Below are 20468 nucleotides of genomic sequence, written 5' to 3'. Positions count from 1 at the left end.
AAAAAAATATCGTTAAAAATATAAAACATTCACGCCTGGCCTGTGGTGGCGCAGTGGATAAACCTTCGGTCTGGAATGCCAAGGTTGCCAGTTCGAAACCCTGGGCTTCCCTGGTCAAGGCACATACAACAAGCAAGCAATGAACAACTAATATGAAGCAACTATGAGTTGATACTTCCCATTCCATGCTCCCCTTTCTCTCCTGTCTCTGTAAAAACCAATAAATAAAGTATAAAAAAAAATATAAAACATTCTCATGTATTACAATCCATTCATTTCCTACCGCTCATGTTCTGGTGGCGGGTGGCTGGAGCCAATCACAGCTGTCCTCTGGGACAACACCAAATTTTTCTTGGATAATGCGTAATGTACACGAGTCGTTGTATGGCTCTCACGGAATTACATTTTAAAATATGTGATGTTCATGGCTCTCTCAGCCAAAAAGATTCCCAAACTCTGCCCTACACTGATTTTAACTCTCCCTCCCTTCCTGGAATCCTGAGAGTAACATATACCTCTAGGAAAAGGAGGGGAGATAAACACTAAACGATTTGTGAATGTCTTTGATATATAAAATGACATCACTATTGTGTTACCTTGAAAATTTTAGTGTTTTTTATAGATCATCTAGACAAATGTTATAAGCTTGTCAATGATTGTGTCATGCTCCACTCTCTCCCCTTTTCCCCCAACCTGTATGTGGTCAAGGGTATATAACCAGCCTCAGGGTTGTATTTGACACTGCACAATTTGGGTAGCTATACCCCGTGTACGTCATATGCAGCCGGCTTAATCAATAAATCTCATCTAAAAATTCTGTATTCTGCCTTGGTGTCTCTACATAAACTTGCGGAACGCTACTTTACAATAGCCCCCATTTGGGACTGACATCCTTTGCTGGTCTCAGCCTTACACCCAGGCATTTTAAAAATAAAATTTCCTTTGTGAACACACCAGCCTTGTGTTTTTTGTTTGGCCCTTTCAGGATCAAACCTGAAACCTTGATGTTTTGGGAAGATGCTCTAACTGACTGAGCAAACTGGCCAGAGCCTGAACTCAGTACTTTCCTGAAATGGATCCAAGGAACTACTAGGGCTCCCATTTTCTCAGCTGGTGCCTTCTCTATCAATAAACTTTGCCTTACTCCAAGCTCTGACATTTTTAATTTTCACCTTTGACCTCCTGAAGTGTCAGGGCACAAGACTTTGGCTCAGTAACAAGTATATATAGTACAGTGGTACCTTGAGATACGAGCAGACCAACATACAAATATTTTAAGATACAAGCTGCGACTTGGTCTGTATTTTTGTTTGAGATCCGAGCAAACTTCCAAGATACGAGTTGTGACTCGGGAAGCTGGTGCTAGTTGGTGCGTTGGCGCACGGGTACAGTATCAGCAGCACAACACCAGCATCTCGTTCTTTCTCACGTGTTACCTGTAGAATCAAGTTGAATCTCGTGCACTGTACTTGTTCTTGCATCAGTTTTTCATTTTTTACTAACTTTTTTTGTATGCTATCATGGAGCCGAAACAAGTGAATTTAAAGGACAGTGGTGAGAAGGAGAGAATGATGTTGATAGAAGTAAAGCAAGAAATAACAGAAAAACATGAGTGTGGTGTACGAGTGACTGAACTGGCAAGGCTGTATGACTGCAATACATCTACAACTTGTACCATCCTTAAACAAAAGAATGCCATCAAAAGCGCAAATCCAGTGAAAGGAACTACACTTCTGTCCCAATTAAGGACAAATATCCATGAAGAAATGGAGAAGCTTCTGCTGGTGTGGCTGAAAGAGAAAGAGCTGGCAGGAGATACAGTGACGGGGACTGTAATATGCAAAAAGGCACGTATTATTTATGGCGACATGAAGAAGAAAGAACCATCAACCTCAAAAGAGGCAGAAGATACATTTAAGGCAAGTTATGGCTGGTTTCAAAATTTCAAGAAGAGATCTGCCATCCACTCGGTGGTGAGGCATGGTGAAGCTGTAAATGCTGACGTTAAAGCAGCTGAGGAGTACATTGCATGTTTTGCTGCGCTTATCGCAAAGGAAGGCTACTTCCCCCAATAAGTGTTCAACTGGGACGAAACAAGATTGTTTTGGAAAGAAATGCCCCAGAGGAATTTCATCACCACAGAGGAGAAGCTGCCAGGCCATAAGCCCATGAAGGACCGTCTGACCCTTGTATTGTGTGCAAATGCTAGCAGTGACTGTAAAGTTAAGCCACTGCTAGTGTATCATTCCAAAAATCCTCAAGCCTTTAAGACTCACAAGATTCTTAAAGAAAAACTGCAGGTTATGTGGCACACCAATGCTAGGGCATGGGTTACGCGGCAGTTTTTTATTGAATGGGTAAATCTCGTCTTTGGTCCTGCAGTGAAGAAATATCTTCAAGAAAATAATAAACTTCCAATGAAAGCAGTACTAATCCTTGAAAATGCTCCAGCTCACCCACCTGGTCTTGAGGATGACATTCTCAATGAGTTCAAATTCGTGAAAGTCCTCTATCTCCCACCCAACACGACTTCAATCTTGCAACCTATGGATCAGCAGGTCATTTCCAACTTTAAAAAGTTTTACAGAAAGCACTTGTTCCACTGCTGCTTTGAGGTGACTGAGAATACAATTTTAACCCTTCGAGAGTTTTGGAAAGATCACTACATCGTGATATGTTTATGCATTATTGACTTGGCATGGCAAGAGGTTACAAGAAGAACTCGGCATGGAAAAAGTTATGGCCTGATGTTGTTGCCAACAGAGACTTTGAAGGATTTGAATCAGAGACCGAGACTGAGGTAGAAGCGTTGGAGGAGACTGTGTCCCTCGGAAAGTTGATGGGTCTGGAGGTAGATGAGGGTGATGGAAATGAGCTCATCGAGGAACGTGAGGAGGAACTCTCAACTGAGGAGTTGAAGGAGCTACAGATGACACAACATATGGAGCTTCTGCAAGAGATTAGTAGTGAGGAGGAGGTAGAGTCAGAGGAAGTGATTTCTACAAGTGAAATTAAAGACATGCTGGCAATGTGGGAGAAGCTTTCAAGTTTCACTGAAAAGAAACACCCAGAAAAAGTTTCAACTTGTTTCAGCACTTTCTAATGACACTTGTCACACTTTCGTAACATTTTAAAAGGCAGGCAAAATCAAACCTCTTTGGATAGATTTTTATTCAAAAGTCCTGCAAGTGAAAGTCCCGAAAGTGCAGCCAAAAAGGCAAGAACAGGTGATGATTAAATGAAAAATATGTAATGTTACGCTTACGTTAAGTTTAAGGTTCAGAAAGTGCTTTTTTTTTTTTTTTTATTCATTTTTAGAGAGGGAGAGAGAGAGACAGAGAGGGAGAGAGAGGAGAGAGAGACAGGGAGAGAGAAGGGGGGAGGAGCTGGAAGCATCAACTCCCATATGTGCCTTGACCAGGCAAGCCCAGGGTTTCGAACCGGCGACCTCAGCATTTCCAGGTCGACGCTTTACCCACTGCGCCACCACAGGTCAGGCCAAAAGTGCATTTTTTTACAGTTAAGTTTTTGTGGTTTCATTTTACGTAAAGAAAGTGGTTTTAGTTTTGTTTAAAGTAAAGAAAATGCAGTTTTAGTTAGATTTAGTGTTAAGAAAGTGCAGTTTTAGTTTACATGTCTACAGTGCCTGCATCCCTTCCTCCTTCCCTCCCTCCTCCTCCGCCATTCACCTCCGTTAGCTGCACTCATCTGTCTCCAAGGTAAGGATACAGTACAAAATAACACTTTTTTCTTTTATTTCATATATTTTGTTATGCATTGGTAAAGTATACATGTGTGTTTCTTAATTAAAAACGTCTTTTTTCATAATTTAGGATGGTTTGGGGATGGTTCACAGGGCTGGAATGGATTAAATCTATTTCAGTTATTTTAAATAGGAGAAATTTGTTAGATATACGAGCTGACTGACTTACGAGCTCAGTTACAGAACGAATTAAACTCGTATCTGAAGGTACCACTGTATAGTCCTTCAAAACTACCCTGTAAGTTTTAAGCATCTACATTTAATCAAATTGTCCTGAAAGCACACATGGTCTCTGAAGCAGGAACAAATGAATTATTATTACTTATAGTAACTATGCCAGTTGCTCATACCAGAACTCTTCCCACTGGGGAAATGCAGTAAGCGCCAAATGAGACGTCATTCTACATGGACTGAGTTGTGCACTGTAGATGAGTGTGATAGGCAGAATAATGACCCCTCTTCAAAGGGGTCCATGTCCTAATCCCTGAAGCTATGCCTATGTTACTTTATATGGTAAAAGGGACTTTGCAGATGTGATTAAATTAATTTTCAAATGGCCAGCCTATAACTGCTACTTCCATTTATTCTACATTGCATTTTCATATCACCAGAACTTTTGTAAAGGGCTGAATTCTTCATTGTTGTCCTTAATTTTTGTGTTTACCTTGAAATTGCTAACTATTGGTTCATATCCTGACCTTTTTTATTATCTTGGTTTTCATATCCTTTTCAATATCTTCTTAAATTTTTTTAGTACAACTTCTCTTTTACCCATAATGATGGCTCCACTTTCCACACCCTTCCTGGAAGCAAATTCAGTTCCTGAGTCCATTTTCTCCTTCATACACATTTCTTTCTTTAGAGAGCAGATCGTCTTACAAAGCCACTTACCTTTCAATGGTTTCTGTGAATACACTTTATAATTTGAAAAATATTATCAGAACCCAAATGATGGGCAGTAGAGGCAGAATCATGGTTTCTCTCAAAGGGTTTCTACTATTATTCTGTGATTAAGTAACTTCTCATCTGTCCTCAAGACATATTCTAAATTCTTATAGGTTCCTTTCTCTTGAATATTTTACTATCATCTTCAACTGAATTCTCTCCAAAATAACAGTCTTTGCTCCCAGTGACTAACAAAGACATATACCTTTAACTCCTTCTAAATCTTTTATGCAACAAACATTTTATTGAGCAGTTGTTATTTGCCAAATTCTATTCTAGAAGTGAGGCATATTGTGAAGAAGAAAGTAAAAAAAGGAAATCAATAATTGGAAACTCTACTTTTATTCTCAGAGCTTGCTATTAATATATGATATAATAAGTATTTTATATTTATTTATATCAAAAGACACACCCCTTTTATTTCCAAAGAAGCTATTCTATAAAATCTAAGGAATAAAAATTATAATCCTCATTTTATGCATCACTTTCCAAGAAGTTACAACTAAAGAATTGTATATCTATACTAGAACATGTTGACTCTAAAGTCCAGTAGTGTATGTGCTACATTAAATAATAACTATTTATGAATATGGACTTAGCTTCCCATGAAAGAGGCACTGTGCTGTGGTACAATATAGACACACACCATTTGATTCAGAGATATGAATGCAAATTAGCTGCTAAGCTTTAAATTACTCTTCTTTTACCATATTATTCTGCCTAAGAAGAGGAGGAAAGTTAATGCTTACTGTTGCAGGGACCATAAAGCTAAAGGAAATGCAGATAAAATGAAGGCCTTAATCCAAATGGGTGCTTTACTTTATGGCTATGTGGACCTTGAGTAGTATGTCTACCTTTGTCTACCCATATATGTCAAGTGTTAGAAATCTAACCAAGCTGAGTCAGGGTCAAGACTGAGGCTAACAAGGAGGTAACCCAGGTTACATGAGGCAGCATGAGAAAACAATGCCCACAAATTTGTGAGAAATATTAACAAGGTTAAATATAATGAAATATTTGAAGCAACCTAGATCACAAATAATTAAAATAGCATGGCGATTTCACTCAATGCTAATGAGTAAATGCTATTTATCCTGATTTTGCATGACACAATGTTAAGAGTTAATTCCAAAGCAACCAACATTTAAATTAATTTGACTTGTGATTTTCTCTGTGCTATTTAAATAAGTTTTGAAAAACAAAAAAATACACAGGCTAAAAAATTAATTAATTAATTAATTAATTAATTTTTGTGACAGAGACAGAGAGAAGAACAGATAGGGACAGACAGGAAAGGAGAGAGATGAGAAGCATCAATTCTTCGTTGTGGTTCCTTAGTTGTTCATTGATTGCTTTCTCATATATGCCTTGACTGGGGGCTACAGCGAAGCGAGTGACCCCTTGCTCAAGCCAGTGGCCTTGGGCTCAAGCCAGCAACCATGGGGTCATGTGTATGATTCCACTCTCAAGCCAGCAACCCCGCGCTGAAGCCTGGGTGAACCCGTGCTCAATCTGGTGACCTCGAAGTTTTGAACCTGGGTCCTCTGCATCCCAGTCCGATGCTGCACCACTGCCTGGTCAGGCAGGTTAAAAGATTTAGAACTGTTTATTCTTAGGATAGGAGAGCAATAAAGCAATTTCTGATTCTAGTATAAGATAATAAAGGCTTTAATAAAAAAATTATGAGGCACCAATCTCCAAGCAATTAAGAAAAAAGAAAACACACTTTAGCTTGAACTTGAAAGATAAACATAAAATAAAAATATAATCATATACATTATAGCCAAATCATAAAAGTAGTCCAAACTAGTAACTAAAAGAGAATATATAGCCGTCTTTTTTGTAGGTCTTTAAATATTCACTTAATAGAATGATAACCACATGATGGAGACAGACAGATATATTCCTGCTTACAGGAACCAAGAATATTGACCAGATCGGCTATTCTTAAGAATTTGTGGTTCAAGCACCCTTTTACAACTTTAAAAATAACTGGAGACTCCTAAGAATTTATGTTTATGGCCTGACCAGGTGGTGGCGGCGCAGTGGATAGAATGTCAGCCCGGGACACAAAAAAACCCAAGTTCAAAACCCGAAGGTGGCTGGCTTGAGCAAAGGCTCACCAGCTTGAGTGCAGGTTTGCTGGCTTGAGCATGGGATCATAGACATGACCCAATGGCTGCTGGCTTAAAGCCCAAAGTCACTGGCTTGAGCAAGGGATCACTGGCTCGGCTGGAGTCCCCGAGTCAAGGGACATATGAGAAAGCAATTAATGAACAACTAAGGTGCCACAACGAAGAACTGATGCTTCACATCTCTCTCTCTTCCTGTCTGTCCCTATCTGTCCCTCTCTCTGTCTCTCTTGCTTTAGTTCAAGCACAGGAAGAAAATCTAGACTTTATGCACTTAGAAAAGGTAAAAATATTTTAAAATAGCCTTCTTAGATAATTGTGAATATTCATATTTGATACTATACCAAAAATTCAACAAATTGGAATCTTAAAGATTAGTTTGCAATGTAGAATCTGAAATTATATCAATGAACTTTTTGTACTGCTACATTACAATCCATTGGTCTATCTTGCATTTTGAATAAATTTTTAATCTATGTATAAATACAGATTCACTGAGGTATACAGATTTTCTAGATGTCACATTTCGTTTCACAATATTCTTTATTTTATTTTATTTTTTAGCAAGAAAGGCCGAGGCAGAGACAGAGAGACAGAGAGACGACAGACAGGAATAGATAGGAAGGGAGAGAGATGAGAAGCATCAATTCTTTGTTGTGGCTCCTTAGTTGTTCACTGATTGCTTTCTCATGTGTGTCTTGATGGACAGGGAGGGAAGCGGAGGAGAGACTACAGCAGAGCTAGTGACTCCTTGCTCAAGCCAGTGAGTGACCTTTGGGCTCTAGCCAGAGACCATGGGGTCATGTCCATGATCCCATGCTCAAGCCAGGGACTCCGTGCTCAAGCTGGTGAGCTCATGCTCAAGCCAGATGAGCCCGTGCTCAAGCTGGTAACCTTGGGGTTTCAAACCTGGGTCCTCCGTGTTCCAGTCTGACATTCTATCCACTGTGTCACTGCCTCGTCAGGCTTGTTGCACAATATTTTTTAAAAATCACATTAATTTATATCACTACCAATCTTATCAGAAATATTTGTAAGAATATTTCTTTGTGCAATGATTTTATAAAATTTCCTTTTTACTTTGTATAAAATACTCTGCTAGATGCTAGAAGTACACAAAAGACACTTTTATAAAGTTGTAATTTAGGTAGGTAAAGAAAAGATATACAAATTCTAAAATACAATGAAATAGTGTATGCCAAATGAGTACTAAAAACAAAAGAGAACCATATAAGTTGGGAAAAAAAGATGACTGAGGTTCCTGTGGGTTGTGACAGGCTAGGAAGATAGCTAAAGCCTTTCCAGGACCTTGAGGGCAGGTAAGATGTAGATGAGAAAGAGAGAGCTGAGAGCAGGGGTGCCTGGGACACTTGGGCAGAGAGCAGCAGGACACGGCAGACACAACACCCACGGTATGTTCAGGTGTATGAAAAAGAGCAGCTTAATTTGAACCACAATTTGTATTAAAGGAAGTGTTAAAAATGTTGAAAGGTTTTGGTCAAGTTCTAAAAAGCTTTGCACACAGGTTTAAGAATGCTATTTCCCTGTGTGAGCAAAGTTTCTTCCACAGCTGCCTAATCTACTTCTACAAGAACTAAATTTGTTTTTGTACAACTTTTCTATCCTAGCTTCTTTCATTTTATAAGCTAGCAAATATCAAATTTAATTCTCTCATATTCAGGTAAGAATCTTCGAATAAATATATTTGCTTAAGGAGGCTTTATTAAGTTTCTTAGTATTTTTAGTTTTAAGGAAATGTTCTGCTTTTAGGAGAGACTTTTTGAGTAACTGAAGCCCATTAAAATAAACTCAAATCTGATCATAACTAGTAAGGCAAAGGTATCTGTTTTTCAACTTAAACAAGTAAATCAGAGCTTAGAATTTTGCTGTAGGCACCATTTCCTGCAATTTGTAGATAGCTGACAAGTACTTTTCTAGAACCAAAATCGTTTATTAAACACTAAGCTATTGTCAAGAATTCATACTATGAAACATACTGAGAAGCAAAATATATTTATAGCAATAGAATATGTGAACCAACCTCACTATTAAAAGTTTTGGTGTAATATACACATAATTTAAAGTCATATTTAATAATTTAAGCATATGCAGTTTTAGAAACTTTAATTCACTATGATACCATATAACATGTACGTATGTATGCGCAGATTTTCAGAGATGAGGGCATTTTCCCCTATCACTAATTTGTTACAGTAATACTTACCCCAATATTCTATTCATTCCATGTCTAGCAGCATAGTGTAATGGAGTATTGTGCTGATAGGGCTCCCCATAAGATGTATTTGGATCAAGGGATTCTTTCAGCTGAGGGTTGTTTTCGTATATTTGGCAGGCCAGGTTTTCATCACCATTGATGAGTGCTTTACGGAATTTGGTGGTTGTATTTCCCATGTTTTATTTTATTTTATATTGTTTTATTTTTTCTGAAAGGCAGTGGCACTTTTTTCCTTCCCCTTTCAGCCACTTCTTGAATGTTTCTGAAACATGTTTCACATTCTAATAGAGGAAAAAAGGATCAAATTAAATTGGGAAACAATAATTATGAAGCAGTATCCTAAAGAAACCACCACAATTAGGAACACTAATAAATCTGGAAAGAGTGCGAAGTGACAAACTATATTATATTTTACTAAATTTATTTTAATAGCCCAAAAAAAAACCCCACAAAAAAACAGAACCCTCAAAAATTTAACATTGCCCAAATTAACTTCTTGTTAAATTGTAACATTTCCTGTACAGAAACTGTTAAGGTTTGCAGGCTGCACTTTGTACTATAAAAGTTATCTACATAGATGAACTTTTAAATTTTCCTCCTCACATGGGCAGGAAATGAGGTTAACTGAGTTTTATGGTTGAATACGCTTAAATCTCTGAATTAAACTATGCAGAAATCTGACTCAGCCAATTTGTGGGGTAATGCTCATATAAGGAATCCAGAATAGATGTTATAGCAAAGAAAAGGTGAAACTGCTCAGTACTTACAAGGACATCAGCGAAAACACGTTACAAATGTAAAGGTTTTATAGGACTACACAACTCATGGGTTAATGAGACAGTCACAGCAAACTAATAAAACTGATTATACACAGAACAATGGAAACTACTTATTCTACCTTAAGACCATTAAATTTATTTCCTTCTACTATAAAGAATTTAAAATGGAGGTGGAGAGATTGAGCAAAAAAAGGACAAAAAAAGGAATTTAAAACAAAGCTAAATACAAAAAATATGCCTACTGTTTAGAAAAAGGTTATAATAATAATGGTCATATGGGTATTATTTTATCTTTTTTAAAGATTTTCTTTATTTTCAGAGTGAGAGAAGAGAGAGAGAGAGAGAGAGAGAGAGAGAGAGGAGCAGGAAGCATCAACTGCCATAAGTGCCTTGACCAGGCAAGCCTGGGATTTGGAACCAGCAACCTCAGTGTTCCAGGTCAACGCTTTATCCCCTGTGCCACCACAGGTCAGGCCATATGGGCATTAACTAATGAAGCAGTGTGAAGTGGGTTGGGGGACAGAATATGAAAACAATCATTGGATTTGAAGTTCAAAATCTCACGTTTATGTATGTACATTAGCTGTGCAATTTTGAGCAAGTTACTTATCCTCTAAAAGGCTCAGGTTCCAACTGCACAGAAAAGGAAAATTTCTATTGCTAAAGGATGGCTGTGAGGATTGTAAGAGCTGCTTTATTTAAAGTACCTACTCCAATCCTTGAGTAATGTACTCAATAAGTGCTAACTTCAGTCCATTCCAAGAAATGAGTTTGAACCTACTCTTGAACTATGATCAAAGTAAGTGGTAAAGGAAACAGCATATGCAAAGGCAGGTATGAAACAAAAGCCTTATTTCAAGTGGTGAGTGCAGATTGTTGGACTAACAGGAAATAAAACTGAAAATAGGTTGGGTTCAGACTAAGAAAATTTTACTTTAACCTGTAAAGAACAGGTTACTAAAGGCTTTTATGAAGGGCAGTGATGTAATTATTTTATGCTTTAGAAAGTCAGCTATTTTAACAGTGTAGAAGTCAGACTAGAGGGAGGAAAACCTAGAAGCATGGAAGAGTCTAAGCCCTGTCTGGTGGCTCAGTGAATAGAGCTTTAACCCGGCATGTTGAGGTCATGGGTTCAATCCCTGGTCAGGGCACAGATGAGAAGCAACCAATGAGTGCACAATTAAATGGAACTAAGTGCAACAATGAATTGGTGCTTCTTTCTCTCTCCCTTTCTTCCTTTCTCTCTCTCTCAAATCAATGAGGGGGGCAAGAATACAAGTCTGTCAAGTTACCCAATTACACTCAGTGGCAGGCTGGACATTAAAACATAGCTTGAAGGGCCCTGGCTGGAGTGTCGGCCCGGTGTGTGGAAGTCCTGGGTTTGATTCCCAGTCCTGGCACACAGGATAAGCAACCATTTGCCTCTCCACCCCTCCCCCTCCTCTCCTCCTACAGCCATGGCTCATTTGAGCATGCTGGCCCCTGGCACTGAGAATGGCACCATGGCCTTGCCTCAGGCACTAAAATAGCTTGGTTGCTGAGCAATGGCCCCAGATGAGCAGAATACCACCCCATAGGGGGCTTGCAGGTTGGATCCCAATCGGGACACATATGGGAGTCTGTCTCTCTGCCTCCCTGCTTCTCATTTAATAAAACAAACAAACAAAAAAACATAGCTTTAAGAAAAGTTGAAAATACTATATACTTGTTCAAAGCTTGGTATGTGGCCAACAGATTTTGCCCCCGGGCTGATTAGGGAGAAAACTCTTTTCACAGGCTGGACAAAATATTAAAATTAAAAAATGTTAAATACAAAAACGATTCGTTTAAGTAAACAAAATTTTATTATGTAATTTGTTTATGAATAAATATACTTAATTTAGTACAACAAATGAACAAAAAAACTGATGTGACGTGTGGAGGCACTTTGTGTCGCCTATTATTTTTTTAATATCTTGGTTTTATACTTGTAGTAGCTATTTTTAACACAACCTCCAAATGTAAACCATTCAATCTTGATCTTGTACTTTTATTTAGATTCATTAAAGAAAAAGTTTGTTCACAAATATAAGTTGAGCTGAAGATTACTAAATATTCCTTGGCAAATTATTTTAAATTTCCATATTTTCCATTATTCAACTGCTTATAAAAATTGCACAGGCAAGTACAAAAGTTATAAATCTTTATAATGGAATTTTTTTAAAAACTAAAGAAGTATCACGAATCCATTCGATCAATTATTGGAAGTTAACCCTAGATTAGTCACACGCGGAATTCTTTTCCGTGTATCACTATCTTCTTTTTTTGTTTGTTTGTTTGTTTTATAGAGGCAGAGATAGAGAGGGACAGACAGACAGGAACGGAGAGAGATGAGAAGCATCAATCATCAGTTTCTCGTTGCGCATTGCGACTTCTTAGTTGTTCATTGATTGCTTTCTCACATGTGCCTTGACCGTGGGCCTTCAGCAGACCAAGCAACCCCCTGCTGGAACCAGCGACTTTGGGTCCAAGCTGGTGAGCTCTTTGCTCAAGCCAGATGAGCCCGCGCTCAAGCTGGCGACCTCGGGGTCTCGAACCTGGGTCCTTCCGCATCCCAGTCCGACGCTCTATCCACTGCGCCACCACCTGGTCAGGCTCACTATCTTCTTAAATATCTCAATTTCCAATAATCAAAGTCTCTTCCACTTCTGAGTAGCTGAGATTTTAACTTTCATTGTTGTACAATGGTTAGATATCGTAGTTTATGTATAATGATTTAAAAGTATCACTTATTTCATTTCCACAGTGCGTTGTGCGGAGAATATTAAAAATTTAATCACAGGCCGCATAAACTCATTCCGTGGGCTGGGCCGATATGTTGGCCATGCCTGGTAGAGGCAGTAACCGTTTCAACAGAAAACAAAAACTTTTTTTTAAGGTTTCCTATAAAACAGAGATTCTCAACCTTGGCTATACACATTTAATAACCTGGAGAACATCGGAGCCCCATGGCTAAGCTGTATCCCAAACCAATTAAATCAGAGTCTCTAGTGGGTGGCACCTAGGCATTGGTTTTTAAACTCCTTGGGTGAGCACACAACCACTGTATAAAAAGCTCCTGAATACCTCTAGCTAAATATTATATCCGAGTATGGAGAGCAAGGTGAGCAGGCAGGTAATACATCTATCTACTAAGCCCATTTTAGAGACAGGCATTAACTACCTACTTACTACAGCAGCACATCTTCTGGCACACAGCTATACTTAATGAGGTCATCATTTGGGTTTTATAAGGTTCTTTGTTACTGATTATTTTACTTTATGCAAATATTTTTGTATATTTTGAAAATATAAATAAAGGAAAAGGACAAAAAACACACCTCGGATAGTCTATTTATTGGAAGATAACCACTATTAACATTTTGATAAATAATCACCTTATTTATAATGTAAATATGTGCTTGTACACATATATACACAAATATTTATATACATAAATTGGTTGTACTACATAATTTGTAAAGTTTTATTTACATTTTTAGGGAGTTGCTGAACCTTTAGCCTAAAGTACTTTTTTATCATTTCATCTTTTTTTTTTTTTTACAGAGAAAGATACAGAGAGAGGGATAGATAGGGACAGACAAGAACGAAGAGAGACGAGAAGCATCAATCATCAGTTTTTCGTTGCAACACCTTAGTTCAGGGGTCCCCAAACTACGGCCCGCGGGCCACATGCGGCCCCGAGGCCATTTATCCGGCGCCCGCCGCACTTCTGGAAGGGTACCTCTTTCATTGGTGGTCAGTGAGAGGAGCATAGTTCCCAATGAAATATTGGTCAGTTTGTTGATTTAAATTTACTTGTTCTTTATTTTAAATATTGTATTTGTTCCCGTTTTTTTACTTTAAAATAAGATATGTGCAGTGTGCATAGGAATTTGTTCATAGTTTTTTTTATAGTCCGGCCCTCCAACGGTCTGAGAGACAGTGAACTGGCCAAAAGTTTGGGGACTCCTGCCTTAGTTGTTCATTGACTGCTTTCTCATATGTGCCTTGACCGTGGACCTTCAGCAGACCGAATAACCCCTTGCTGGAGCCAGCGACCTTGGGTCCAAGCTGGTGAGCTTTGCTCAAACCAGATGAGCCCACCCTCAAGCTGGCGCCCTCAGGGTCTCGAAATGGGGTCTTCCGCATCCCAGTTCAACGCTCTATCCACTGCGCCACTGCCTGGTCAGGCTCATTTCATCTTGAACGAGGAGCAAATGCCCCTTTCCCACAATCTGTGCTTTGATATCACAATATACTATAGCCACTTTGGGGATTTTTCAGCAACAGTCTGGATTTTATTTTTCTTTTGGTTTTCATAGAATCGAGGAGCCATGTATTATCCTCAGTAAAATAATTTGTTGTGTTGTACTGCTTTAAGCACTTTAAGAATTTATTATTCTTACTGAGAATTCCATTCATTTTATTGTATATTTTTATCTATAAACAAATATAAAGAATATCATGTGAGTTCTAAAGGGTCCTTCCTAAGGATTTGTAAATTTTCAGTTGCTTGGTATTATCCTTCTTCCCTGATAGACTATAGCTCAAATTATGAACATTTTCAGAGTTCTGGATTAAACTGATAAATAAAACATTTTCTTTGATTTACATTATTACTTTAGAGAATGTTCTATAAAAAAATATTTTCTCTCCAAGACGTGAAAAAACATCTATGAAAGCAATGACATATTGGGTATACTTATTTAAAATAACACTCTAAATGTGCATTTAAACATTATTGTTACTCATGCTGAAAGCATAATGGCATCTGAAAACCTTTTTGTGGTTCTGAGTTATTTTTCAAGTATGTTTCATTTTTAAAATATGAGCTCAATAAGCCTGAAAGTCACCAGGAAACGCATCATTTAAAGCAGTCATGGCTCCATTCCCTCTCAGATTTATTCCCACAAGTCTTGTTTAGAAATTTGCCTGATGTGTCCTTTCACTTTGGACACAGCAGTTAATGGATTATTAAAGACATTGATTTCAAAGACATGAATAATTTCTTATTCTGGGCTTCAAAATTATACAGAAAAATCTATGTGATGTTTCATAATTGACTAGTAAGCACAACAACTTAATAAGTATTTAATGAAAAAAAAAAGTTTAAAAAATTACATATACCCTGTCAATGAACACCAGAGGGCTCTCCCTAATTTTTGATTAACTTTTACCTGTGAAGGGCTCTGTAACTTTCACTTTAAATTTGTCTCTCAGCTTTCCCATTTATAGGTTAATCTGCAACAACTTAAGTGCATTTAAATTAATAAACTACTACCAGGAGTCTTTTACAGAAGATGAAATGTTTCAGAAATAAGTAACTCCTAATTTATGTTTCCACAAAGGTAAATTATTTTAAAGTCATAAACATGGATTTACATTGTTGATCTAAACAAAATAACTAGCTCTCATTCTTCATTTAACTGGAAGAAAACCCAATATTACACATGCACATCCACAATTCATCCTTCTGCAGATAAGAACAATTGATAAGAATAACAATTTTAATTCTAAAAGTAAACTTCCTTTTAGGCAGAATAGAAACAAGTAGAAAGTTCATTCAAACAGTATGTCCTAACCCCACCCTTCTCTTGAAATCGAGATATGTCTCAAGGAAGAAAATTCCAGAAAGCTCTGCATTCAAAGAAATGCTCTAGTTATTTTTGCAATAAGACTTAGTGAAAAGGAGAGGATAATTTTTTAAAAAGACTCTAAAAAAGACAGTTGTGAAGGGATAAGGTAAAAAGATAAATAAGGATATAAAGAAAAAAGCCATGAGAAGTCAATATACTACAGCAAACAGAAACCATATATACAAACAGAATATTAAGCTATCAACTCTGTTCCTTCACTCACTCAATAAACACTTATTAACATGAAGTAACTTTCATTGATCACCATGCATTAGAATCACCAGGGAAGGTTAATTTCAACTGGTCTAGGGAAGATGAGGCCAGAGTGAGAATTTTAAAAGCTATCCAATTTACTATAACATATAGGACAGAATTAAATTAAGGACCATGGACTGGTTTTGAAACTATGCTAAGACAAAGGTATTGGCAAGAACTGTGATGGCAGGAAAAGGGGAGTAGGAGTAAGAAAGACCTGTGTTCAAATTGTTTCTATTTTACCAAATAACCTCTTTGAGTTGTTTATTCACCTATAAACCAGAAGTATTAAAATTCACTTTGCTCAGCTAATGAACATAAGTGAACAAACAAATACAAACCAACACATCTATGGAACTTATATTGCAATGGGAATACAGATAAACATTGTAAGGCTTTGATTTTATTGTTTGCAGGAGGAATCTATTCCAGGTTTTTGAGCTACAGCTTTTTCAGGCTTTAGCATTTTTAGAAAAATACATTTAAGATTTAACCATGTGGATGCATAAACCAGTAGCTCAATCCTTTTTAATGCTGAATAGTAGTCCACTGTGTGGATGTATCACTTTTTGTTTAACCATTCACACATTGCAGGACATGTTGGTTCTTTCCAGTTTGGGCCAACTGTTAAATAAAAACTACGATAACATTCACATACAGGTTTTATGTGAGCGTATGTTTTCATTTCTCTTGGGTAAATATCCAGGAGTAGAATTACTAGGACATGTGGTAAGCTGTTTAACTTTATTTACAAAAAAAAAAAAAGTTTTTTGTTTTTTTGCTTGTTTGTTTTTACAGAGACAGAGTCAGAGAGAGGAATAGATAGGGGCAGACAGACAGGAACGGAGAGATGAGAAGTATCAATCATTAGTTTTTCATTGCGACACCTTCGTTGTTCATTGATTGCTTTCTCATATGTGCCTTGACCGCGGGCCTTCAGCAGACCACATAACCCCATGCTTGAGCCAGCAACCTTGGGTCCAAGCTGGTGAGCTTTGCTCAAACCAGATGAGCCCGTGCTCAAGCTGGTGACCTCGGGATCTCGAACCTGGGTCCTCCGCATCCCAGTCCCATGCTCTATCCACTGCGTCACCGCCTCGTCAGGCAAGATAAACATTCTTAGCACTGTGAATTGTCAGGTTTCTTTCCCCCCTTTTTTGGTTGCTATATTAATGAATGTATAGTGGAACCTCACAATGGTATTAATTTCCATGCCCATGACTAATGATATTGAGCAGAATTTCATATGCTTATTTGTCATGAATATTTTTTGATTCATAAAGTGTTTATTTAGCTCTTATGCCCATTTTTAAAGATAGCTTGCTGTTCTGTATGAATTCCTTTTGTATTCTGTAAAAAGTCCTTTGTTAGAAATGTAATTTACAAATACTTCTAATTTGTAGCTTCCTTCTCTTTTCATTCTTTTTTTTAATAAATAAATTTTTATTAAATTTAATGGGGTGACATCAATAAATCAGGGTACATATATTCAAAGAAAACATGTCCAGGTTATCTTGTCATTCAATTCTGTTGCATACGCATCACCCAAAGTCAGATTGTCCTCCATCACCTTCTATTCTAGTTTTCTTTGTGCCCCGACTCTTTTCATTCTCTTAACAGCATTGTTTACAGACCAAAAGTTTTAAATTTGATGAAATTAAGTTTATCGTTTTTCCTCCTTTATGGATGGAGTCATATGTCAAACTCAGCCTAACTCAGGTCACAGATTTTCTCTTTAATTTTCCTCTAAAAAATTGTATTTTATGTTTTACATTTAAGTGTGATCATTTTGAGTTAATTTCTATATAAAGTATGGACTGAGGTTTATTATATATTATGCATAGACACCCAACAGTTTCCAGCACCATTTGCTGAAAAGAGTATCCTTTCCTCACTGAATTGCCTTTGTACCCTTACCACACACCAACTGACTAGCAAACAAAATTCAATAATACATGAAAAGGATCATACACCATAATGAAGTAGAACTTATTCCAGAGATGCAAGGATGATTCACACCCACATATCAATTAATGTGATATATCATATTAACAAAATGAAGAATGAAAATCCTATTATCTCAATAGATGCAGGGTTGACTAGTGGTGGCGCAGTGGATAAAGCATTGACCTGAAACGCTGAGGTCACCAGTTTGAAACCCTGGGCTTAACCAGTCAAAGCACATATATGGGAATTGATGCTTCCTGCTCCTCCCCTTCTCTCTCTCACTCTCTCTTTCCTCTCTAAAATGAATAAATAAAATCTTTAAAAAAAAATAGATGCAGACCTGTCAGGTTGGCTCAGTGGTATAGCATCAGCTCAGTGTGTGGATGCCCCGGGTTTGATTCTTGGTCAGAACACACAGGAGAAGGGATCATCTGCTTCTCTACCCTTTTACTTCTCCCTTTTCTCTATCTCTCTCTTCCCCTCCTGCAGCCAAGGCTCCACTGGAGCAAGCTGGCCCTAGGTGCTGAGGATGGCTCCATGGCCTTGCCTTAGGTGCTAAAATGGCTCCGGTTGCAAAGGAGCAATGGCTACGGATAGGCAGAGCATCGTCCCCTAGTGGGCTTGTCAGATGAAACCTGGTTGGAGCACATGGGAGTCTGTCTCTCTGGCTTCTTGGTTCTCACTAAATACAAAAGAAAAAAAAGATGCAGGAAAAGCACTCTCAACAGAGTGGATATAGAGAAAATACACCACAACAGTATCAAGGCCATTTCTGACAAGGGTACTACTAATATACACTCATTCATGAAAATCTAAAAGCTTTTCCTCTAAGATTAGAAACAAGATAGGGATGTCCACTCTTGCCGCACTTTTATTCAACATGGTTTTGGAAGTCCTAGCCAGAGCAATCAGGCAAAAAAAGATACAAATTGGAAAAGAAGAAGTAAAACTATCAGTAACTGCAGATGACATTATATATAGAAAATCTGCACAAAAAACTGTTAGAATAAATGAATTCAGTAAAGTTGCAGGATACAAGATCAATATGCAGAAATCTGTTGCATTTCTATATACTAATGACAAAACAGAAAGAAATTAAGAAACTAATCTCATTTATAATTGCATTAAAAAAATAAAGTCATATGTTGCATAACAATACTTTGGTCAACAATGGACTGCATATGACAGTGTTCCCATAAGATTATAAGGGAGCTGAAAAGTTCCTATTTCCTAGTGACATCATAGCCACTGCAATGTTGTTAACAGAAATTTGTAAAAAGCAACAAGGTTGTAGCTGAGATTGCAAACAACTTGAACATGGTGTGGATGAGGATGACATTGTGGAGTGCCTCAAGGTAGTTCCTGAGAACCTGACTAATGAGGAGTTGTGGGAACTGGAAACACACAGCTCAAGAAAAGGCCAGAGAAAAGGAAACTGTAGAAGAAAAAGAACCTAAGAGAAATCAGTGAAGGGTTTAGTAGAAGCTTTTGCAGACCTCAAAAAATTCCTTCGAGTCTGCAAACATGGACAAAAACACTGAGAGGTTCTCATTAATAGAGAGGAATATTCATGGTGCATTATCTGCTTATAAGCATATCTATGATTTAAAAAAAGAAGAAACCAGCAGGTAAACCACAGCGAACATATTTCTGAAAAGAATGACAGCTCCTTGAGGAGACCCTTGGGCAGGTCCTCTAGGTGCTCCAGAAAAGGCACTGAAAAAAAATGACAGCTCCATGCATGCTAGTCCCCTGAGGACCATCCAGTGAAACAAGATTCGGAGGTGGGAGACAGTGATAACTATGATCTGACCCTGTAGCTCTAGGGCCCTGTGGGTCTGTGTAGGCTTAGGCTAATATGTGTGTGCCTATATTTTTTAACAAAAAAGCTTATAAAGTAAACAAAAAATTAACTTAAAAACAGAAAAGGTTGCCTGATTAGGCAGTGGCACAGTGGATAGAGCACTAGATTGGAATGTGGAGGACCCAGGTTCAAAACCTTGAGGTCGCCAGCTTGAATGTGGGCTCACCAGCTTCAACGCGGGGTCACTGGCTTGAGCATGGGATCATGGACATGACCCCATGGTTATTGGCTTGGGCCCAAAGGTTGCTGGCTTGAAGTCCAAGGTCGCTGGCTTGAGCCCAAGGTCACTGGCTTGGGCAAGGGGTCACTCACTTTGTTGTAGTCCCCAGGTCAAGGCATTTATGAGAAAGCAATCAATGAACAAATAAGGTGTTGCAATGAAGAATTGATGCTTCTCATCTCTCTCCCTTCCTGCCTGTCTGTCCCTGTCCTTGTCTATCCCTGTCTGTCTCTCTCTGTCAAAAAACAAACAAACCAACCACCAAAAATCAAAACAGATAAAGTTTATAGAAGGATACAAAGAAAACATTTTTGTATAGCTGTAAAATGTGGTCCTGTTTTAACTTGTATTACTACAGGAGTAGAAAAGTTTTTAAAAAATTTAATTTATAAAGTAAAGTTACAGTAACCAAGGTTAATTTAATATTAAAGAAAATTATTTTTAATAAATGGAGTGTAGTCTGAGTATTTGCTGTTTATAATGTCCTAGGCCCTCACAGTCACACACCACTTGCTGACACTCAGAGCAACTTCCCGTCCTGCGAGTTCCATTCATAGTAAGTGCCCTATACAAGTGTAGCATTTTTTAAATCTTTGTTTCCTATTTTACAGTAGCTTTTCTACACATAAATACACAAATGCACTGTGTACAGTTGCACACAATATTCATG

General features: G+C 37.8%; 1 protein-coding gene across 5 annotated transcripts in view; it reads right to left on the bottom strand.

The window, feature by feature from the left end:
• ANKIB1 (ankyrin repeat and IBR domain containing 1) overlaps positions 1 to 20468 on the bottom strand; it is a 183382-nt gene that overhangs the window by 112407 nt on the left and 50507 nt on the right. For 4 of the 5 annotated variants that reach the window (XM_066239793.1, XM_066239797.1, XM_066239794.1 and 1 more), the window contains one exon: positions 9065 to 9357. The exons of the other annotated variant lie outside the window; for it this stretch is intronic. In XM_066239793.1, the coding sequence (XP_066095890.1) occupies positions 9065 to 9252 (188 nt within the window). In that variant the 5' untranslated portion in view covers positions 9253 to 9357. The remainder of the gene's footprint in view (positions 1 to 9064; positions 9358 to 20468) is intronic. 5 annotated transcript variants of the gene reach the window in all.

The sequence above is a fragment of the Saccopteryx bilineata genome, chromosome 7 (genome assembly GCF_036850765.1).
Source record: "Saccopteryx bilineata isolate mSacBil1 chromosome 7, mSacBil1_pri_phased_curated, whole genome shotgun sequence".
NCBI lineage: Eukaryota > Metazoa > Chordata > Mammalia > Chiroptera > Emballonuridae > Saccopteryx > Saccopteryx bilineata.
The sequence above is the reverse complement of the archived record's forward strand: the minus strand, read 5'-3'. Positions and strand labels throughout refer to the sequence as shown.